Below are 24,903 nucleotides of genomic sequence, written 5' to 3'. Positions count from 1 at the left end.
TACATGTGTGTGCATATAGAGACTATATATAATCGTACTTCTACATGTTTATATATCTATTATTCAGAAAATCTAGATCCTCTGATCTGCCGATTCATTGCTTTAGTAATCAATCTAATTTTTTTTTTTTTTTTTTACTAATTGTCGCACAGATGTTTAAAAAATATTTCTATTTCACTGGAAATATTTTTTTTTATAAACAAAAATTCTGAAAAAAAAAATTCCCCCAAAACTTTGAGTACATTTTCAGTTCTCCTTCTTTCCTTTTTTCTGTATTTTATTGTTGTGTTTTTACGTTCTTGTTATGGGATTTTTTATGTATATAAGTATATATTCTTTGAGCCTTGGTGTGTATCCCCACTAAGGCAGCTTATTAAAAAAGTACTGCTTAAGTCGTTCGATTTTTTACTTTTTTTTTTATAAGAGTTTTTTCACATGTACATCGACTTGTAAGCCACTTGGTTCTGTTTACATTTGTCTTCGTCCTTCTTACTCAAATGGCACGCTTGCTAGTGCTAATAGAGGCAAATGGCACGTATGAGAGTGCCAACAGAGGTAATTGGCACGCTCGAGCGTGCCACGGCACGTATGAGAGTGCCAAAAGAGGCGAGTAACGAAGGAAGAAGATGGTAGAGGAAGTAGAGAAGAGAGGGAGAGAGGGGTGGATAAGGAGGGACGGTTGTGGTTAGGAAAAAAAAATTCAATAAGGCGCTGGGGGTGGGGGAGGGGGGAAGCGTAGGCAAAACTAATAACTTTGGTTTATGGATAAGAGGTTACGCGCTGTAGAAAATATTTTAATGGACTTTATATTATTATCTTTGAGTTCTCTTTTGTTGTTTTCTTTTTCCTTTAATCTGACCTGACGCTGAGACTTTGTAAAGTCCAATATTTTTTATCTAGAAATTGAGTTAAATCTTGAAGCCGCTTTGTCGCATTTAGAGGCTTTGAATAACGCCAGGCGATTCTGTTCAGCTGAAAAGTGGAATCTGGGTCTCGCTCCTCGCTTCCGACCTTATCCTCCCTAGATCGTCATGTGTGTGAACATCCCCAGAGGCCAGGCCGATGAGCTCTTGTCGAGATTTGAGACTGAGATAGTTTTGACACCTACAGCACCGAGAGTTAGGGTGGGTGGGTGTCATGTGACGCTGAATAAAATCGCCTGGCGACAGCTGGGGGAGGGGAAATGGGGGAGATGTACCATCCTGTACATAAGGGATTAGTGCAGATATTTAGTGTCGCTTTGGTTTCGGTCGTTGGTCCGTCCCAGCGATTGTATTCATTAACAAACCTCACGTTACTGCCGTATCTTACGCCCTTCCTGATTGGCTGTTGCATTGAGCGTTTGGCTTCAACAGCCAATCAGTTGCCGATGTGATGAAGGTATTTTCTTACGTCTTACCTGATTGGCAGTTGCACTGAGCGTTCGGCTTCAACAACCAATCAGATGCCGGTGTGATGGAGGTGTTTTCTTTCGTCTTACCTGATTGTCTGTTGCACTGAGCGTTCGGCTTCAACAACCAATCAGATGCCGGTGTGGTGGAGATGTTTTCTTACGTCTTACCAGATTGGCTGTTACACTGAGCGTTTGGGTTCAGCAGCCAATCAGGTGCCGGTGTGACGAAGGTGTTGCGCAATGTGAGGTTAGTTATCGTCGATGTGGGAGGAGCCTCTCGTGCATTTTCGTTCCCCTTGGAGATGGCGTCTTTCTGCGTATATGTGTTGGGTGCGGGCGGGTGGCGATGGTGGTAGGAGCTACGAAGAGGTGGGGTTGACCCTATTGCGCCAGGCCTTCTCTACCCACGACGAAGGCGCGATGGAGGAAGACGCATTTAATAGCCAAATCGTGCACGTACCCAATTGCTTGAGCCTGACCTGGGGTAACATCTCTCACGTGGGTTACCTTCATAGCCACGTCGGCAGGAGCAGACTGGAATGTGATTCTTGACAGTACACAGAGTGTTTTCTCCACAGACGGGTTCGCCATTCACGGAACAAGAGTTCTGGAAGAAGGAAGAACCAAATTACTTTTTTTTTATTTTGACTCTTGTGCATATGGGGATGTACATGCTACAAGTATGAATACAAACACTAACGCGCGCGCGTGCAAGGATATAGCCCAAGTTGAAACCATATATAAATTTGAAACAAGGTATGATAAATTATAGAGTAACAATCAGGACCCCACGAGCGTTGCTACTTTCCCGTATGCTATGATTAAGTAAATACAATTAAGTACAATTAGGTAAATACGTACACATTAAGCTCAGGTTGGTATAAAATCAATCCTTTCATCATAAAGAAAAATGCTGAGTTTCCCACAGCCTCAGGACATATACTCACTTCGTGAATTGGTGTTGTTTTATGCCCTTGGCCAATTCCCGAAGTGGGTTAATGTCCTGGGTACATCATGAACCAGGAAATTTTATTTCAATCATATTTTTCTTCCATCCTTTCAGTGATCTGACCACCCAACCCAGTTAATCCAGCCAGCAATTGGTTCCAGAATGGCCACTTACCACGCACAGGTACTGATCGCAGGACTCATTGTCTTGGCACTCATTATGCGATTCACATTCTCCCTTGTTGCAGCTGATTAACGGGTTGCCGATGTAGCCCTCTGGACAAATACACACGGGACGGACATTACCACCTCTGTCAAATCCGGTCACGCAAGTGGCACCGTCTCCACAAGTATCTCCGGTGCACAGGCCCTCTGCAAAGGCAGAAGCGCTGGTGAATGGTCGGCGATGAAGGAAAATACTCTCCGAAGCGGTAAGTCAACCCATCAGCTGTTACCTCTAGTTCCTATTACCAGAATACAGATAGTCTTATTTCAATTCGCACGTGTAAAATTTCGCTAAAATATATACATATACCAACGGTTTTTCCCCCTTACATGGGAGGTAGCAAAAACCAAAGGCGTAAATCCACTCCCCACCATTTCATCCCCACGCACTACACTCCCATTCACAACCCCTCGCTCCCACCCTCTTTTCTTGGCTACTTCTGGATGACGGGTCATCCCTGTATCTCGCCCACTGCCCTGGGTCAGAAACAACGTAGCAAGACACAGCACAATCACAGCAAGGCCGCTTCATTCAATCGGCGACCCCCCTCTCCGTTCCCTTATGCAGAAAAGAAGAAGACGGAGAGAAATCCTTTTGGGTTGCTTCAAAATATTCACGCATACTCCCTTACCTCCCCATCCCCCACCCACTCCTTTCCATGCATCACAGCATCATCCATACTCAACCATTCTCCACTCATCCCTATCTTCTGTCTTCTCCTTTCCTTCCTTCCTTCTTCAATAGGCATTACCCTCTTTTCCAATTTCACTTTTACACCATCCATTCATCTCATCCTTGGTCGCCCCCTCATGTTCACTTCTTCCACCTCTGCCTTCCACACCTCTTTTACTAATCTTTCTTCACTCATTCTTTCCAGGTGTCCAAACCACCCTAATACTCTTTCATCAAAACTATCACTCAACTCCCTCTCCCTTCTCGCTTTCCTCCTCAACTCCTCGTTTCTCACTCTATCCACCCTAGTAACCCGTACCATATTTCTCAGTCATTTCATCTCAAATATATTTAAACTCTTCCTCTCTTATGTTCTATGTTTCTGCCCCATACACCGTTGTCGGAACAAGTCTCCTCTGCAACATTCTTTTCCTCATCATCCCACCACTCACTACCTTTCCTTCTATTCCCTTCTCTCCTCTTTGTTCCACACAATATCTTCGCACACCTTGTGACTCCCTCCTTGAACCATTCCCACTACTAGTTTTATCTTATCTTTCACTCACTCCCACTCTTCTCTCAGTTTTTTTCTTGTACTCTTTTTCCTTTCCTTTATCATTTAAGCAGTTTACTCTAAGCATATAAAAATAAGGCATACAGAAATAAAGGGTCAATGTAACCATAAAAGCCCAGCAAAAATAGATGGCTCGTAAAAATTAAAGCCACTGAAAAATATAGCACGCGGGTAAATGAATGACTCGCGAAGCTCGAAGCCGAAAAATGGAATTAAAATATGCGCGGCCATTCCACCCTTACAACAAACAAGAGAAATCCCCCTGAGTTAAGTACCTTTACTGAAGGGACGGCAGCGTTCGAAGGGATGACCAGTGTATCCCTTGGGGCAGGAGCAGATGGGCTGGTGGTTCTCCACTTTGCAATCAGCTCCCTCGCCGCAGATGCCGGGTCCGCAGGGGTTGCCGCACTTCAGTTTAATGCAGGCTTTGTTGCTTTGGCAGTCTTCGTGTCTGGTGCACTCAGGGTAGCACCTGTAGAGGAAATATATTATCAGAATAGACGAGGAGAAAGACCATAACACACGGAGGAGGAACATCGTAAGAAAAGACAAAAAGGGAGAAGAGACTGAGGTTGTAATAGACAAGAGCATGAAGGACGTATGTGTCCATGCAACTATTGCTACCTAGAGTTTCTCTGACACACACCTACGGCCCCATGATGAATGGCAACGGTCCTTGAGTCCATTTCTAGTTCTCTCCATGAAGAAACGGTAGATTACTTTGTATAAGTGTTAGCTGTTTCTATGTCACAAGGTAGTAGAAAGAGGGGACCACTTGTCAGCAGTCATCTCTTCTTAAGTGATAGAAAATGATGGAAAGCAACAGAAAATGAGGATCTTTCTATTTAAGAAAACCATCAGCTACCTAAATAATTCGTGATTATTTGGTGTAAGAAAGATATTTCATGATTATGTGGAATTTGTGTGTGTGTGTGTGTGTGTGTGTGTGTGTGTGTGTGTGTGTGTGTGTGTGTTGTGTGTGTGTGTGTGTGTGTGTGTGTGCGTGCGTGTGTGTGTGTGTGTGTGTGTGTGTGTGTGTGTGTGTGTGTGTGTGTGTGTGTGTGTGTGTGTGTGTGTGTGTGTGTGTGTGTGTGTGTGTGTGTGTGTGTGTGTGTAAAAGTATGTGTGGGAGGGGGAGTGAAGGGTGGTAACATCGACCTCTTTTGGGTTAACACTGTTATCCCAGATGTTTCCTCAAGTATCCATACACTTGTCTTGCTTTTCCCTAACCCTCTGGAGAGGCCACTTCAAACACTGAACTGTATCACTAAACATACGCTAATTCTCACTAGGTTTTGGATTGTGGATACCATTGTGACCTCTGTGGGTCTCTAAGTGGCCCATGGTCCGCACGATATGGCCTACCGACCAGGTTATCTTTAAGTGATGGAGAGAGTCTGCGAGCTCACACAAGCTTACCTGGTGTAGGGATCTCCCAGGTAGAACTCAGGTCAACTGCAACTTGCCCTATGGTTTCTAACCTCGCAGTGGGCTCCTTCTCCACAAGAGTCTACGCATGGATTGCGGCACCTGTAAGAGAGATGCAGAGAACACATAAAGAATAGTTACCCCTTTTTTAGTCACAGGAACGACTATGGTTCATCTTGATGGGCGCCTTCCATATACTGTTGGTACAGAAATGGGCTATCCCCAAGAAAAACTAAACTAAAATAAAACACGATCAATGAAATATAGACAAATAAAATAAGATGAAATGAAAAACAAAATCAGATAAGATTATTTGCGATGAAATAAGATAAGATGAAATTGGGTAGAATAATATAAAGAACAAAATAAAGTAAAATAAGAATAGTCACCTATTCCTTCTGCAAGCTTGGTTCCTGTCACAGTCCGAATCACGCTCACATTCGGGCCGGCATTCGGTCAATGGGTCTCCGATATAGTTTTCGGGGCAGGCACAGGTGGCTCGTTCACTTCCTGGCTTACAGATGGCGCCACGACCACAGGGAGATGGTCTACAGAAATCATCTGTTAAAGGAATGAAAAAAAAAGTAGAAAATATAGTGGTGTTACCACATAACGAAAATGGGGGAAGATTAGATGTGGCAGAACTGTGTTGCCACATGATCAGCAAATGAGGATGAATAAATGTAGCAACGTTGCAAGAGTGGGATGGTATGGAGCCACTAAAACTGTATTATTGATGTGATACCGTTAGGGATATGGGAAAAGTGGGTAGGTTTTTCTGCGACGTTGCCACGTTGACTTTTTAATGTGTCTCTCTAATGAATCCTGAATTGAAAGCAAATATACAGAAAGGCATCTTCTTTCCTTCGCTCTTTCCTTTCATTAAAATTTCTTTCGCTTCAAATATCTTAGCTTTGATGTTTTTTTTATTCTTTTTCTTTTACTAGCTTCTCTTCTTTAACTTTCACAAATGTATCTTAACAGAGATAGAGGGAGAATAAGACAAAGAGTACAGATTAAGCAAGTAAGGAAGAGGGTGAGGAAGAGAAGGAGAAAGAAAACTGCCAAGAAAAAAATGTAGAACAAGGACAACCAAATTGCAGAGGACCAAATGCTAAACGACAGCGGTCCAAAGACCTAACCGAAGAGGACCAAAGGCCAAACAGCAGAGGACCAAAGTCCAAACAACAGTGGACCAAAGTCCAAACCGCAGCGAACTAAAGACCAAACCACAGCGGACCAAAAAGGGAACCGCGGTGGACCAAAGTCCAAACCGCAGAGGACCAAAGGGCAAACCGCAGCGGACCAAAGACTAACTTGGACTCACCTGGTGTGAGGGGTCGACATCTTATCAAGGGATCTCCAGTGAAGCCACGGTCACAGGAACAGACAGGATTGTGGTTCTTAACTTCACAGAGGGCCCGATCACCGCATTTCCCGAGGGTGCAAGGGTCGATACATTTCGTTCCCTGGCAGTTCCTATTTAGGGGGCAGTCGTTGTTGTCTGTGGAAGAGAAAAAGAAAGAGGAGGAGTAAGTTTTCGTTCAGCGTCAGGAAGGAGAGGGCCAAGTTCCTTGATCGCGTAGTCGGAGTAAATAGAAAATATTTCTCTTTAGAGATAGTTGAAAGTTTTATAAATCATGTCAACACGTTAACAGTGAGCAGTGACTTTCATCTGTAAATGAAAGGCATTACTTTTTGTTTATATATTGACCTGTTTGTATATTAATTTCTTTATGATTCTGCATCCGACTTTATTGTGAACCAAAAGGTAACTTGTCAGCATTTACTTTGCCACTCCACCCCATCGTAACATTTGTACTCAAAAACCTTATAGTTCCCACAAGATATCTACTCAAAAAGATTATGACTTACATTATTGAAGAAATTCTATAACCCAACTCTACTTAGTGATGGGGAAAAGAGCTAAAAAAAAAAACTAATATTTCTCATAGCATTGTTCAAAAGACCCCACACTTCGATCTTTGCCCACACTGTGGGTGTGGTGTGGTGTGTATTCACCTTGGTCTTTGGATCTTTGTTGGACTCGTGATCGACAGCTATTTCCCTCACAGAAGAGAGCTCAGAGCTCGTATGACCGATCTATAGGTAATGCTATGACCTTACACGTACACACACACCCAACTCCCCGCCCACGAGAGTTGGAGTAATGACTCGAAGCGCAGCGATACCGAGATAATTTCGGCCCTGGGCAAGATTCGAACCAGGTACTGCCGCACCTCTGTACTGGCATCCAGTACTCTATCAACCGCACCACCGAGCCGTGTATGTAGGGGGGGGGTGAAGGAGCTACTCACCGATACACTCAGCTCTCTCGCAGTAGCTCAGAGGATCGCCGAAGTACCCTCGTTGGCAGGAGCATACTGGCCGTTCATCATCGAATCGTCCACCGACTTCGCAATCAGCGTTTTCTCCGCAAGGGTTGGGTACGCAAAGGTTGTAGTCTAGCACGGGGGGTTAGCGAACAACAGTTTCTTGAAAAAGAAAGGAATTTTGAGAAGGGTATCAAGGGGGCTTGGTGGTAAAGATTATGAACATGCTTGTGAAAGAAGTAATTATAACGATGATAATTATATCAATAGTAATAATAATAATTATAATAATGCATACATACCTATACCAAAGTACGTATGTATATATTATTATTATGAACACGCTTGTGAAAGAAGTAATTATAACGATGATAATTATATCAATAGTAATGATAATAATAATAATAATAATAATAATAATAATAATAATAATAATAATAATAATAATAATAATAATAATAATAATAATAATAATAATAATGATAATAATAATAATAATAATAATAATAATAATAAATAATAATAATAATAATTATAATAATAATAATAATAATAATAATAATAATAATAATAATAATAATAATAATAATAATAATAATAATAATAATAATAATAATAATAATAATAATAATAATAATAATAATAATAATAATAATAATAATAATAATAATAATAATAATAATAATAATAATAATAATAATAATGATAATAATAGTAATAATGATAATAATAATAAAAATGATAATACTCGTAATAGTAATGATGATGATGGTGATGATAATGATAACAATAATGATAATAAAAATCATATTAATAATGACAATAATCTCATACTTTCAAAACTCGATCTAGTCATAAGAGTAATAACAATAATAATTATAATAACAGTTATAATACTGACAATTATCCTACACCTTTTTTCTATTTCTCTCAGAACCTGAGCCTAATGCTTTGACCCCGTGTGACCTAATAGGACCAACCGTCTACTTACGTTCTCTGGTGCAGCGGGTGTAGGGATCGCCTCCGTAGCCATAGGGACAAGTGCACTTTGGTTGATGGTTTGATCCCACACAGTCCGCTAAAAGACCACAAGTTCCTTTTTCGCAAACCCGGACACATTTCTGGATCCGGCAGGTCATGTCATCCGGACAGTCTCTGGCTCTAGTGACAAGAAAAATTAGTATTTATCATTATTGTTTATTCTATTTATTCTGAGATGGTATGGGCACATGAAAAGAATGAGTGGAGAAAGACTAGCTAAAAGAATGTGGAAAGTGGAGGAGGATGGAGGAAACTTGAGGGGAGTGGACAAGAGGGAGGTGGATGGACAAGGTGAAAGGGACACCGGATGCAAGAGGAATGTCTGTCGAGCAGGGAAGAAAGAGTGCAAAATATAGCAGTAGATGGAGAACAGTCATAAACTAGATCATGCTGTCGGGCCCTTTTGTGCAAGTACTATGCCTTCCTGCTTTGCCACTGATTTATTTGTATCATAGGCTATGATGTTAATATTCCCTTTGAGTTAGGAATGTTGGGGCTGGGTGGTTAGGAGGAGGGTAGAGAAATGCTATAAGGGTGGCATGGAGAAAGAAGAGAGATGGATATTGATGATTCCTGGGATAGGGGACCAGCCTTGACACCCGAGATGGGACCTTGTGAAGTGCCTCTAATGTGGTCCGTGCGCTCCAAAGAGTCCATTGAGGATATGACATACATGGTGCCAAATCGACATTAGTACATCTCTCTCTCTCTCTCTCTCTCTCTCTCTATCTCTCTCTCTCTCTCTCTCTCTCTCTCTCTCTCTCTCTCTCTCTCTCTCTCTCTCTCTCTCTCTCTCTCTCTCTCTCCTCTCTCTCTCTCTCTCTCTCTCTCTGTCTCTCTCTCTCTCTCTCTCTCTCTCTCTCTCTCTCTCTCTCTCTCTCTCTCTCTCTCTCTCTCTCTCTCTCTCTCTCTCTCTCTCTCTCTCTCTGTCTGTCTCTCTCTCTCTCTCTCTCTCTCTCTCTCTCTCTCTCTCTCTCTCTCTCTCTCTCTCTCTCTCTCTCTCTCTCTCTCTCTCATTCTCTCTCTCTCTCTCTTTTTCCCTCTCTATGTGCTATTTGATTTTTTCTTATTATATTCTGTATATAGTAAAGAAAGCTGCATAATATAACGATTATCACTTTTCAAGATTATGATAAAAATTACCCACCCCATCCTATCTGTCTCACCTGTGATACAGCGTGGCAATATGGGGATAAAGCGCTGCCACGTATCATACAATAGAATTGATAAAAATCGCTCTTATAATCCTATATAGGGATAACTATTGAAGTATGCAACTTCCTTTACTTTATACAAAATATAAAAAACCATGTCAAATAGCACATAGATAGGAAATAAGAGATAGGCATGTACAAGAGTTGATTTGGCAGAATGGCTAGGAGTAAATCACGATGTATGCCACATCCTGAACGTACTCATTGGAACGCACAAACTCTAACTACAAAGCCCCTTCGAACTGCTTCGGATGGTCGAGTGTCCCCCCACCCCATCCTCACACCTATTTCTTGGAGGAGCAAGTGTTTTTTTAGTCTATGAGACCCCTTCTATTAGCTGAAAAAAAAAACACTTACGAGGTGCACTGTGGTCTGCAGCCTTTGATGGTGTGGTCATTTGGAACATAGCCTTCCAGGCAACGGCAGCGGGCTGCGTTGCCAGCCGGCTCACACCTGGTGTTTTCTCCACAGGGGTCTGAACTACAAGGATCTGATGAAACCCTGTCGAAGGTGCTCACAGGACCTGTAAATTAAGGAGGAACAATCCGTAGGTCAATGAAACGTTGGAGGTGGACAATGGGGACGGGTCGGGGTTGGGGTATGGGGGTTTGAGGGGCTGCTGGGATCATAAGGTTTTTATATTATTCCTTTATTGAATTTTCAAAGGGCTGATACTTTTATCTATTTATCTTTTCGTTTGTTTTTTGTTAAAGTTTCTGAGGATTGCTGATAAAATGATAATTTAACATGGTTCATAGAATCTGCAGGGTTGGTTTTCGTTATTTCTTATTTGTTCATAATGCGTTGAATGTTCAGTGGTATCTCAGGTAATTTTTGTGCTCATATGTTCGCTTGTGTAGGCCCCTTCCTGCCTCACGGAAGTAGCTCAGGTCACAGCTGCCGCATGGTATCTTGTATATCACGCTGTTATTAATGTTGTCTCTTCTCCCTTTAGCTCTCACCATTTCATCAATCGCCGAACTGGATGAACTGACAATCTTCAGCCCTACTTTGCGGAGTAGATGTCCCAATTCTTCTGCGTACTTGGAGTTGGGAACCACAATAAAGCCACCTTCCTTAGTCTCCTTTACCTCAGCCTTTTTCCTTTAACCGTTTTAAGTGTTTGTTTGTTTGTTTGTTTGTTTGTTTGTTTGTTTGTTTGTTTGTTTGTTTGTTTGTTTGTTTGTTTTTAATTATGTAGTAACCCTTCTGGGTATTCAAGTCCTGAAAACACTTTGAAAATGTAGTTGACCTCTCTGTCGATATATTCCTCACTGCATACCTGGAACGCTCTAAGAAAAAATGAAATTATTACTCCTCTCTTTATGCTTTCACTGTGCATGTCATCAAGTTGACTCTTTGTTCCGCCGCTGCCTGGTACTCTTCTTCTTTTACTCCGCCCTGAACAATGAAGTTCAAACCTTTGGACAGAAACCTGACCTCAGGCTCTACTGTAGAGGTCCCTAATCCACATTTCTGACACTGGCGGTCTGGCTTCATCCAGTATTTGAACTTATGTTCCAACGAGACTCGCTTGGTTTCCGCTTTAGATCTGCTGAGGTTTGTAATCTCACTGATAGCAGTGAAATGTGCGGGTTCCAAAACTGTTTGACACCAGCTTCTAATGATGTTGATGGTTCCTCCCAGCCAGATTCGCCACACTTAACCCTATTTTCAGAGGGGTAAGGGAAAGGTTGGGCGGAACAGACTCTCAACAGCAGATGAGAACATAGGAGAGGTTATAACCAGGAGCGGAGAGGGGCTTTTTATCCATGCCCACGGTAGGTCAAAATCCCAAACATTTGGTCACTTGGATAATTGTGACGGTAGAATGTAAACAGCCCGTGCAATGACCTCGCCGAGTGTATCACATGTTTTGTTTTTTGTATATAAATAAAGATTAACTGCTTCACCATTGTAACCCCTGAGGACGATTCCTGGACAGAGTTCGAAAAGTTGGGATTAGATTACCTGTTCCTGAGTCGGGTGCTTTTCACTTTTTCCGAGATACATATATGTATCCATATACATACACATACATAGATGCATATATAGGTACACACACACACATACACACACACACACACACACACACACACACACACACACACACACACACACACACACACACTCACACACACACACACACACACACACACACACACACACACACACACACACACACATATATATATATATATATATATATATATATATATATATATATATATATATATACATACATACATATATATACAGTATACACACACACACACACACACACATATATATATATATATATATATATATATATACATATATATACATATATATATGTGTGTGTGTGTGTGTGTGTGTGTGTGTGTGTGTGTGTGTGTGTGTGTGTGTGTGTGTGTGTGTGTGTGTGTGTGTGTGTGTGTGTGTGTGTGTGTGTGTGTGTGTGTGTGTGTGTGTGTGTGTGTGTGTGTGTGTGTGTGTGAAGCGATGGAGCCCTGGAAAATATTGTTTAGAAGAAAGTAAGTAAACTCGTGGACTTGTTGTTACAAGTTTATTCCTATGTTTCGAACTCAGTTCGGGGTTCGTCCTGAGGGATATACAGAGATAGCAAAGGTAATTAATATAAAGGGGGCATGTGCGCCACCCTGGCTGGGATAGTGTCCCAAGCAACCGTTACTCTCGCGAATATGTATTCGTCACCAGGTAGGACACCACTTTACAAAATACAATTTTTTTTTTACAACAAATCACAAAAATGAATAAATAAATAGAAAAATAAAAAATATATACACAGCACACACAAATGAAAACAAACATCTAAGTTACTTATCCTTCCAGTCATGCTTGAATACAAAACATTACCAAAAATCCCAGTTAAACCTAATATGAATAAAAGAAAAATGGATTGGTAACTGCAAATAAATCAACATAACTACAAAGATACAATATTCAGAAATAGTCCATTAGTTAAATAGAACAACAGGGACACAGTAAAACATAGCAGACCTTAAAATCAGTATAGCAAGCACAAAGATTACCTAAATCTTACCGGGGAACCAGACCAAATACAAAAAAGATAACATAAAGTAAACAAACTAAAATATAAACGGGAAAATCAAATATAAAATATTAGATATATACAAAAGCAGAGGAGACCAAAGGTGTCCAATAGGAATAAATCAATAAACACATAGAAAAGAGAAGCAGCGTATAAAAAGTAAATAAAAAACAGAAAAGACAAAATCCTTCCCAGCTAGCGATTTGCAGCGTATTGTCCGCACTGAACACCGAAACACAGGGCACAGCATGGAGACAAGCAGTAAAACATAAGCAAGCCCAGATATTTATACCAAACAAATTAATGTCAAAGTGCAACACCACATATAAAGGGATCACACTTTACTTCCGGATCTGGTGTCTTCTGTCCAGCACCCTCGTAAATGGTGTTGAAGTTGACGCATCTATTTACGCTAGCATGGTCACTTGACCATGCTCCTAAAAATAGCCTTACACTTTTTCCGTTCACTTTATAGATACCCGATACGGCAGTGAAGTGAGGCTGATCAATGTATGTTTAAGGAAGGGTAAAGCAGTAGAGGAATGGAGTAATGCCTGCATAGTGCCGTTTTAAAAGAGAAAAGAGGAAAAATATGAATGTAGTAGTTTCAGAGGGATCATTTTGTTGAGTGTAGTTGGGAAGGATTATGAGGGAGTTTTGATTGAGAAAATTAGGAGAGGAACAGAGGGAGTAATTGATGAGGAACAATGTGAAGGTGGCTTAGGGATTGTCGGCGACATGTCTGCGATATAGTGTGGATACACATTAACGCTATTTAAAATCTCTTCTGGCAGAAGAGGATAGAGCTCAAGGGGGTTGTGATCGGTCAAGGTGTTCCTCAACCCCACGTCCGCCGCCTCTTCTCACTACCCTCAAACCGCCCGTTTCCAAGGGGATCATCACGTGGAAATGTTGTTTCTTGAGCCTTGACCCATGAACAGTAAACAAGACGAAATATAATGAAAAGTCATTGGCCAGAGAATCCCTTGAGCGCTTGCTTCAGTGTTTTTCGTTCACGAAGCTAGAGGAGAAATCTGGTATGTATTGACATTTGGTGTAATAGTGTTGCACTGTGATAATTTGTCTTTCGTTTGTAAATAGTCCCTCGAACCCGATTCGAACCCCCACGTCAGCGTTGGTAACCAGCTTTGAGTTTGTTGATTTCTTTTTCACTTCTATCTGTCGTTTCACACTGTCAGCACCATTTGACTATAATGTTTATGTGAGTTCCTTTGCTTTAATTGTCGAAGTAAAACATTGTGTATTACCATAGTTGAATAACAGTGTATATATTGTGATTAATATTCGTCACTGCTGTTTGTCAGTTAAACATATTACTTAGGATCACCATGCGTTCCTTACAGGTGTGTGGAGTAGTATTTCTGCTTTATACCACCACTACTTGTAATACATCAAACCCACACAAACCGTGTATTATTCCAACTCACAACTCATTGATTTCTAAAGGCACCTTTGTCCCAAGATGAATGAGTATTTAATGGAAAAGATCGCTCACTCACCATGACTAGCATGCGCTAGTGCTCCGCTGGACAGAAACGCCACCGTGCAAAATATGAAGAGCCACATGATCTCTGAAACCAAAGGAAAAAAAAAATAGAAGAAAATAAAAGAGTAAATAAAAGAATACTGGAAGTAAACATACACAAACACACACACACACACACACACACACACACACACGACTCGGCGGCGTGGTTGGAAGAGCTCCCGACTGTTACTACGGCGGTCCGGGTTCGAATCCTGCCCAGGGCTGAAATAATTTCAGTATCGCTGCGCTTCGAGTCGTTACTCCAACTCTTGTGGGCGGGGAGTTGGATGTGTGTGTGTGTGTGTGTGTGTGTGTGTGTGTGTGTGTGTGTGTGTGTGTGTGTGTGTGTGTGTGTGTGTGTGTGTGTGTGTGTGTGTGTGTGTGTGTGTGTGTGTGTGTGTGTGTGTGTGTGTGTGTGTGTGTGTGTGTGTGTGTGTGTGTGTGTGTGTGTGTGTGTGTGTGTGTGTGTGTGTGTGTGTGTGTGTGTGTGTGTGTGTGTGTGTGTGTGTGTGTGTAAGGTCACAGCATTTCCCATAGATCGGTCATACGAGCTCTGAGCTCTCTTTCGAGAGGGAAATAGCTGTCGATCACGAGTCCAGCACGTGATCCAAAGACCAAGGTGAACACACAGTATTGCATTTGTCACCAAAGAATATGTTCCAAGGAAAACAATAGCCATAGCTTGTATGTATTTACATGCAGAATCCAAAGATAATGTCCAGTTTTTTCTACCACCCACATTTTTTTTCTTTTCTTTTTTTTTTTACGTTACGTGTGTTACGTGGGATAAATTTCAATCAAGCTGTTGGCAACACTGAGCTTGCCAACACTGTTTGAGATTGTTATGCACTTTTAGCCAATCTATTCTTCAAGTGAACCACATTTATTGAATCAAGAAAAAAGGATCTCCTCAGAAGTAAAATACATTCGAAAATCATACATTTCTACATCTCAAAGGTAAGTTTCATTGAAATATCAGTCTCATTTAATAATCATAATTGTTTAAAATTTAATATGCTATCACAGAAAAACTGTACTTGATAGAAAAATTCTGAAAACATATTTGAAATTCAATTAAGGTCACCTCTTTTTACTTGTGGTACAAATATTTCAATCAATTTTGTTGATCAGTGTTAGCTACATTATCCCTAAAAATACTATAAGAAAAAAAAAAACTTCAATTCTCCTCAGAAATAGAAACTGGGGTGAAGAGGCACTACTTTAATATATATGTATGATTCATTTGTGACATCAAAACAAGTTTCATGGACTGCCGCTGTATTTTTTTCAATCTATCAGTGTCTTTCATAAGATCCGAGAACAATACGGACACAGCATGTCCTATATTGCTGGTTGATGACAGACGGATTATAAAAAATCGTGTAGTCAGTCCTAGAATATCATTTGTTTTCTCTGAGGCAGAAATACACTTCTTAGGTCAGTGGTTCTTAACCCCTGGGTCGCGACCCAAATTTGGGTCGCTGCCAAAAAAGGTTTAGAACCACTGGCTTAGGTGATTTGAGAACGTTGCTGATGATTACAGTAAGATCCTTCTTGTTAGCGTTTTTCCAAATAACTTGTCTTACTTCGTGCTATTTCTACTCATGTGCATAATTTTACAATTACTTTATTAACCACTTTTCAGACCATTACTGTGGTTTATCTAAACCTTCTTAAATATTCAATCGATTTCAGTGATCATTTGTTATTCCGGACATCTATCTATTATCAGTAAATTTGGAGACAATAGACTTAAGCCCATGGTCTATAACTTTTACATATACTATGGATAGAAGTGGCCCAAGAACAGAACTCTGAGGGATTCCACTCGTAACATTTTTTCACTTAATTTTTTTGCCATTCAGAACAATTACTAATCCAACTTAATAGGTTATCTCCTATTCCGTGTGAAACGAGTTTAGCGAGGATTCTTTCGTGAAAACGGTATCAAAAGCTTTCTCAAAGTCCAGATATATTAATTCTATATTGTTTCTTTCGTCATAATTCAAGATTACCGTACTGTAAAATTAGAATTGGTTATTCATGCAGAAACGTTTGCGTCTGAGTCCATGATGACTGTCATTTATGATAGTTTTCATCCCTTTTCCTAAGATTGAGGTTAAGCTTATAGGCCTGTAGATTGTTGGTTTCTTTTTGTTACCCTACTTGAATATGGGATTATTGTTATATAATTTCCATTCTCTTGGCACATCCCCGGATATGAAAGAATTTTTGAAAATCATTTCTAATGCGAGAACAATCTCGTTTTACTTCCTTTACGATTCTTGAATACCAACCGTCAACCCCTGGTGTTTTATTAACTTTGAGGCTATATTTACATTCAAGTTCGAGTCCCTCTTAAGACTCCCGGTTTAGAATATAAAGTAGTTAATCGAAAATAAAGTATATAAAAACGAGAAACTTATTAACAGAATATTGTAAGTAAAAAATCATAGAATAGCTGAAAGATTTGATATAAGATATTGTATATATACATACTTGATTTAAACATACACACGCACACACATACACACACACACACACACACACACACACACACACACACAAATTGAAAAGATGTTAGAAAGCACAACTTTCTACATAGACTCCTCAATACATAGAATAAATTAGACAATTACCGTCAATATCTTTAATTCGAATAGCTTGACGATGACTTCGCTTACAGTAGCCTAAGCCTCCCTAAGAGCATTACTTTCAACAATGTGTCCAACCTTCGTCTAGATTTAACATAGTATGTCTTTCAGTTTCCCATTATATGACGACAAGGCAATTTGACATTCGGAGCTTTGAAAAACGGAAGATTGCAACCGAAGTCATTCTGCTCAAACGAACGCACAAAAGTTGGCGCTAATCGGCCCAGTATGAAGTGCAGAACGGGGGATTTAAGTTGTTAAACCACAACCCCAAATGGCGACAACAGCAACACAACTCGGTATATAACACAACCAGGTTATGATTTGATGTTTCACTTCACTACCCAACCTTAGCGTTAATACACATAAAATCGCCAGGACCACCGAGACGTACCTGATATTTCGGGGGAGAGGTCTTGTTGAGTGAACAGTCGGACTTCCTCGGGTCTCCTTATCTACTTCCTTTCCCTGCACCTCCTCCACTCCTTCCCCTCCTGCATCTGTACCTTCTCCTCCTTTGATAATCCTACCCTTCTCCTCCTTCTCCATAGCTTTACTAACCTCCTGCTTACCCTCCTCCCTCCGTCCGCATTTTCCTTTCTTCTTGTCTTTTAACATTCTTTTTCGTTTTGTGTCTTATGCTTCATGTATATCAGGTGATTTTGATGACACCCCTACGGATCAGAGTCACACAGCGTTCTTTTACGATTGGAACCTCGACGACTCCTCAAGGATGGAAGCGCTTGTTACTATTGATACAATGTAAACACTAATCTTCTCACTCCTCCTCCTCCTCCTCCTCCTCCTCCTTCTCTTCCTATTTCTTTTGTCCCCTCTTTTCTCTTCTCCTCCTCTTCTTCCATCTAAACCACCTTGCATACACATTATTAGGCGCTGGTTAAGACTTGTAGGGATTTAATATCACATAGTTGCATGTATGTATTTTTTGTACATGTTTGTGTGCATACATATGCGCATAATTCACCACAGTCTTGGATCACGTACTGGATTTGTGCTCTCACCCGGGAGGGTAATAGTTGTCGATCACAGATCCAATCTCTCTCTCTCTCTCTCTCTCTCACACACACACACACACACACACACACACACACACACACACACACACACACACACACACACATCTCCTTGCCATCCAGAGTTGGAGTGTCGGCTCACTGTTCAGCGATTCTCAAATTGTAAGCCATGGGAGGGACTCGAACTTGGATGTATATAAAGGGCCCGACGATTGGTATCCAAGAATCTTGAAGGAAGTGAAAAACGAGATTGATCTCTCATTAGCAATTATTAAAAAAGAAAAATCTATTATCCCCGGTGATGAGCCAAGTGAATGGAAAAAACCTAATGTTACTCCCACGCCCAAAAAAAAGTGACAAAAAAAAGGCAACGATCTACAAATCTATAAGCTTAACCTAAACCATAGAAAAAATAATGAAAACTGCCTTCAGAGATGCCATATAACTCTATTTAGAAAATAACTGTTTGATAATTGACAGCCAGAATGGATTTAGACGGAAACGTTCTTGCATGACAAACCCACTCAAATTTTACTACACGGTAATCTTGAATTATGACAAAAGAAACAATGTAGATTTAGGATATCTGGACTTTCAAGAAGCTTTTGATACCGTTCCACACGAAAGACTAGTTGCTAAACTCGCTTCACGCGGAATAACAAATGACCTATTAATTTGTATTAATAATTGGTTCAACAATCATTAACGGCCAGAAAAAGGTAACAAATGGAGCTACATAGAGTTTCCTTCTAGGGCCACTTCTATTCATAAAATATATAAGCGACATAGTCCATGGACTGAAATATATCATCTCCAAATGTGCTAACAATAAAAAGCTGTGCAGAATCGCAAAAGATTACTCAAATCAATCGAATGTTCAAGAAGATTTAGATAATACAGGAATGGTCTAAATAGTGTCTAGTGAGATTTAGCCAAAGTCAATATGTTATGCACATATGTAAAAGTAATACCGAGAACGACTGCTATTTGGAAAAATGCTGATAAAAGTGAATAGTGCAAAGGATATTTGTGTAATTATTAATAAAGTTCTGAAATCACCTAAGCAATGTTTTTCTGCCTCAGATAAAACAATTTTTGTTCTAGAACTGATTGCACAATCTTTTTGATTTCAAAAGTCCATCTGTCATCGACCAGTTCTATGAATAATTAGTCCTCTCACCGTTGTAATGAGCTGTATCCGTTTTGTCACCTAATCTCTTTAAACATATTGATAGGTTGGAAAGAGGACAGCATCGAGCCACAAAACTGATTAAAAAAAAATGTAGACTCACGAATAGCTTTTTACAGGTCTTCAAGATTTTAAAACTCATTGACAACATCAAAAATGCTGAAAATTTCACACTGAATACATATCAAACGAGAGATAACGGTCTCAAGCTCTCAGGAAGTAAATTTAATTTGGAAGTTGGTAGAGAAAGCCTCGCCAACCGTGTTGCCAATGAATGTAATAAACTTCCTGCAGAGGCATTGCAATGTAGTACAAGTCGATGTTTTTAAGATTCATTATCATAAATACCTAAACAATATGTTGTAACACCTGCCAACTGTTTGGTCAGTTTGCTTACTCACTTCTTTGTTCAACTATGTATTCCTCGCATTGTATCCTTTACCATTACTAACCATCACCCACCACGCACGTGATCCACATGCTTGCAACAGAGCGAGACTTCCTCTTGCTTACCTTGCGTTTCCCACGATATGCACCCCTAACACAGCACATTTGAAGACAAACAAGTATAGATGCCTAGTGTCACCAGACTAACGTATCATAAATCCTTTTATTATAACTGCCCTAGTGTATTACGCATAAACTAACATAGATATAATATACCTAACAATATCCACCAATTATACAACTAACCCTTATATATCTAAACCGTCCCCAATCCATAGATTAACGAGACTAACGCCTTTGCTTACAGCAACCCTTCTAACCCTATATATTCTATGACATCCATGTAATGTTGCCAGAGCTGGAGTAGGTGAAGAACCTACTGCCAGAGGCTGGGTAGGTCACGAACCTACCGGCCGGAGGTCAGAGCTATCGTGCCCTAGGTCAAGGCCTGGCACTTATTGTATTTAGCCCCAAAGGGGATTCCATTTGTAGTCTAACCAGAAACTTTTGTTGTTTAATAAATAGAAAACTCCCGCTTTGGAGTCTATCTCGCCACATTAAGACTTCCCTACGTAACCATATATAACGGTTACTCAACCATACCATAACGGTATACACTGGTATACACTGGTATACACTGGTGGCTCGCGGTGGCCACAACTACGTACCACACTGCTATACAGCATCCGACCTAGTTATGGACCAAAAGACCTCCCGTCGGCATGATCCTCCTTTGAAAACTTTTGTAAACAAAGCCTATTCTTCATGCATCGAGGTGTGCAGTGGAGACAATAAGTGCGGCGCTCTACTTTACTAGCTCATGTACGTGCTTGTACATATACGTGCTTCCACATCAATCTTGCTTGTAGCTTGCCTGGCTGGGACCTGTAGGGCAAAGATCTGGGTTAAAGGCCAGACGAAGATGCGACGACCCAGAAATTGTCCACCACCAACATCAACAACAACAGCGACGATAACTACTCAAGCATACAAGAACTCGGTGGCAGTCAGGTACAGCTTTTCCTACGGATGGTTGTGTTTAAAAACGAAAAAGAAAAAAGAGGATACAAGATACGAAGAAGATAATGTTCAGAAAAGATAAAGATAATTAAGGGGGGCATTAGATAAAAGGGAGGAGGGAATTAAATGAGGAGAAGGACGGGAGGATGGGGAGTAGGAGAAGGAGGAATGATCGCGGAGATATGATATATGCATACATACATACAGTACATACATACTTACATACATACATACATACATACATACATACATACATACATACATACATACATACATACATACATACATACGTACATACATACATGCATGCATGCATGCATACATACATACATACATACATGCATGCATGCATACATACATACATACATACATATATACATACATACATACATACATACATACATACATACATACATACATACATACATACATACATACATACATACATACATACATACATACATACATACATACATACATACAGTACATACATACATACATACATACATACATACATACATACATAAATACATACATATATGCATACATACATACATACATACATACATACATACATACATACATACATACATACATACATACATACATACATACATACATACATACATACATACATACATAATACATTCATAAAGTAATATACACACATTTACACGCATGCATTCATGTATACATACATATATACATACATACATAGTCACGTACGTACATACATACATACATACATATACTACGACCGGAGATAATAGTCCATGATGAATTTTTACCATATCTCAATAACTACAACGTCGATTTAGATAAAAATTTACATGGCATTAGATTACACTATCAGTAGCCTTTCATTAAAATTTGAAGTCAATATATTTGTTAGTTTTTTAATAATCCAATTTTTTTGTTTTTCAGGTGAACAGAGATAATAGTCCTCCTATTGAATATTAAAGAATGGGGCGTGGGAAAGATCTTACAGAGTGTGAGAGAAACAAAATTATGTGATATTAAAACATGAAACAAAACATGTGATATTAAATCCCTACAAGTCTTAGCCGGCGCCTAACAATGTGTGTGTAAGGTGGTTTAGATGGAAGAAGAAAAAGGAGGAGAGAAAAGAGGGGAAAAAGAAATAGGAAGAGAAGGAGGAGGAGGAGGAGAAGGAGGAGGAGGAGGAGGAGGAGGGAGAAGATTAGTGTTTATATTGTATCAATAGTAACCAGCGCTTCTATCCTTGAGAAGGAGTCGTCGAGGTTTTGGTCGAATAGGGAGAGAGGAAGCGGCTTTGTCTCCAATCGTAAAAGAACTGTGTGCCTCTGATCCGTAGGGGTGTCATCAAAGTCACCTGATATACATGAAGCATAAGAGACAAAACGAAAGAATTTTAAAAGACAAGAAGAAAGGAAAATGCGGACGGAGGGAGGAGGGTAAGCAGGAGGTTAGTAAAACTATGGAGAAGGAGGAGAAGGGTAGGATTATCAAAGGAGGAGAAGGTACAGATGCAGGAGGGGAAGGAGTGGAGGAGGTGCAGGGAAAGGAAGTAGACAAGGAGACCCGAGGAAGTCCGGCTGTTCACTCAACAAGACCTCTCCCCCGAAATATTAGGTACGTCTCCGTGGACCTGGCGATTTTATGTGTATTAACGCTAAGGTTGGGTAGTGAAGTGAAACATCAAATCATAACCTGGTTGTGTTACATACCGAGTTGTGTTGCTGTTATCGCCAGTTTGGGGTTGTGGTTTAACAACTTATATCCCCCGTCCTGCACTTCATACTGGGCCGATTAGCGCCAACCTTTGTGCGTTCGTTTGAGCAGAATGACTTCGGTTGCAATCTTCCGTTTTCCAAATCTCCGAATGTCAAATTGCCTTGTCGTCATATAATGGGAAACTGAAAGACATACTATGTTAAATCTAGACGAAGGTTGGACACATTGTTGAAAGTAATGCTCTTAGGGAGGCTTAGGCTGTAAGTGAAGTCATCGTCAAGCTATTCGAATTAAAGATATTGACGGTAATTGTCTAATCTATTCTATGTATTGAGAAGTCTATGTAGAAAGTTGTGCTTTCTAACATCTTTTCAATTTGTGCGTGTATGTGTGTACGTGTGTGTGTGTGTGTGTGTGTGTGTGTATGTGTGTGTGTGTGTGTGTGTGTGTGTGTGTGTGTGTGTGTGTGTGTGTGTGTGTGTGTGTGTGTGTGTGTGTGTGTGTGTGTGTGTGTGTGTGTGTGTGTGTGTGTGTGTGTGTGTGTGTGTGTGTGTGTGTTTAAATCAAGTATGTATATATGCAAAATCTTATATTAAATCTTTCAGTTATTCTATGATTTTTTACTTACAATATTCTGTTAAAAAGTTTCTCGTTTTTATATACTTTATTTTCGATTAACTACTTTATATTCTAAATCGGGAGTCCTAAGAGGGACTCGAGCTTGAATGTATATATAGCCTCAAAGTTGATAAAACACCAGGGGTTGACGGTTGCCATTCAAGAATCGTAAAGGAAGTAAAACGAGATTGTTCTCGCATTAGAAATTATTTCCAAATATTCTTTCATATCCGGGGATGTACCAAGAGAATGGAAATTATGTAACAATACTCCCATATTCAAACAGGGTAACAAAAAGAAACCAACAATCTACAGGCCTATAAGCTTAACCTCAATCTTAGGAAAAAGGATGGCAGCTATCATAAATGACAGACATCATGGACTGATAGAAACATTTCTGCATGAGTAACCAACTCTAATTTTACAATACGGTAATCTCGAATTATGACAAAAGAAACAATATAAATTTAATATATCTGGACTTTGAGAAAGTTTTTGATACCATTTTCACACGAAAGAATCCTTGCTAAACTCGTTTCACACGGAATAAGAGATAGCCTATTGAGTTGGATTAGTAATTGTTCTGAATGGCAAAAAATTTTAAGTGAAAAAATGTTACGAGTGGAATTCCTCAGGGTTCTGTTCTTGGGCCACTTCTATCCATAGTATATATAAAAGTTATAGACCATGGACTGAAGTCTAATGTCTCCAAATTTACTGATAATACATAGATGTGCGGAATAACAAATGATCACTGAAATCAATTGAATATTTGAGAAGTTTTAGATAAACCACAGTAATGGTGTGAAAAATGGCTAATAAAGTAATTGTAAAACTATGTACATGACTAAAAATAGCACCAAGTAAGACTAGTTATTTGAAAAAACGCTGACAAAAATGAATCACCTAAGCACTGTATTTCTACCTCAGAGAAAACAAATGAGATTCTAGGACTGACTACACGATTTTTTTTTTATCCATCTGTCACCAACCAGCGATATAGAACATGCTGTGTCCGTATTGCTCTCGGACTCTCATTAAAGACACTGACAGATTGGAAAAAAATACAGTGGCAATCTATGAAACTTGTTTTGATGTCACAAATTGAATCATACATATATGTTGCAGTAGTGCCTCTTCACACCAGTTTCTATTTGTGAGAAGAATTGAAGTAGTTTTTTTTTTCTTATAGTATTTGTAGAGATAATGTAGCTAACACTGGTCAACAAAATTTATTAAAATACTTGTACCACAAGTAAAAAGAGGTGAACTTGATTGAATTTCAAATATATTTTCAGAATTTTTCTATCAGGCATAGTTTTTCTGTGATAGCATCTTAAATTTCAAACATTCATAATTATTAAATGAGGCTGATATTTCAATAAAACTTGCCTTTGAAATGTAGAAATGTATGATTCTTTAATGTATTTTATTTCTGAGGAGATCCTTTTTTTCTTGATTCAATAAATGTGGTTCACTTGAAGAATAGATTGGCTGAAAGTGCATAAGAATCTCAAGCAGTGTTGCCAAGCTCAGTGTTGCCAACCGCTTGATTGAAATTTATCTCACGTAACACACGTAACGTAACATACCGTGGGAGACAAAAACTGTGGGTGACAGAAAAAACTGGACATTATCTTTGGTTTCTGCATGTAAATACATACAAGCTATAGCTATTGTTTTCCTTGGAACATATTCTTTGGTAACCAGTGCAAAATTGTGTGTTCACCTTGGTCTTTGGATCACGTGCCGGACTCGTGATCGACAGCTATTTCCCTCCCGGAAGAGAACT

At 39.7% G+C, this 24,903-nt stretch overlaps 1 protein-coding gene and 1 pseudogene across 1 annotated transcript; both read right to left on the bottom strand.

Moving 5' to 3' along the window:
* Positions 1–1,113: 1,113 nt before the first annotated feature.
* On the bottom strand, positions 1,114–14,474 carry LOC143018870 (uncharacterized). The gene is made up of 3 exons (XM_076174407.1): positions 14,405–14,474; positions 2,517–2,713; positions 1,114–2,000 (listed from the first exon to the last, which is right to left on the bottom strand). The coding sequence occupies exons 1-3, from the start codon at positions 14,469–14,471 to the stop codon at positions 1,830–1,832; spliced, it is 435 nt and encodes a 144-aa protein (XP_076030522.1). The 5' UTR covers positions 14,472–14,474; the 3' UTR covers positions 1,114–1,829.
* LOC143018995 (uncharacterized) lies at positions 4,060–11,329 on the bottom strand (annotated as a pseudogene).
* Positions 14,475–24,903: the final 10,429 nt, after the last annotated feature.

This window comes from Oratosquilla oratoria, chromosome 36, assembly GCF_046742065.1.
Source record: "Oratosquilla oratoria isolate Oo_2021 chromosome 36, ASM4674206v1, whole genome shotgun sequence".
NCBI classification, from domain to species: Eukaryota; Metazoa; Arthropoda; class Malacostraca; order Stomatopoda; family Squillidae; genus Oratosquilla; species Oratosquilla oratoria.
This window is presented reverse-complemented; position numbering and strand designations above follow the sequence as displayed.

Bases quoted from the DNA above. Each gene is read 5' to 3' on its own strand.
- LOC143018870 (XM_076174407.1), bottom strand. From the start codon at position 14,471: ATGTGGCTCTTCATATTTTGCACGGTGGCGTTTCTGTCCAGCGGAGCA. The intron at 2,714-14,404 runs GTGAGTGAGCGA...CTGCCTTTGCAG, and splicing joins ACTAGCGCATGCTAGTCATG to AGGGCCTGTGCACCGGAGAT. The intron at 2,001-2,516 runs GTAAGTGGCCAT...TCCTTCTTCCAG, and splicing joins GCGATCAGTACCTGTGCGTG to AACTCTTGTTCCGTGAATGG.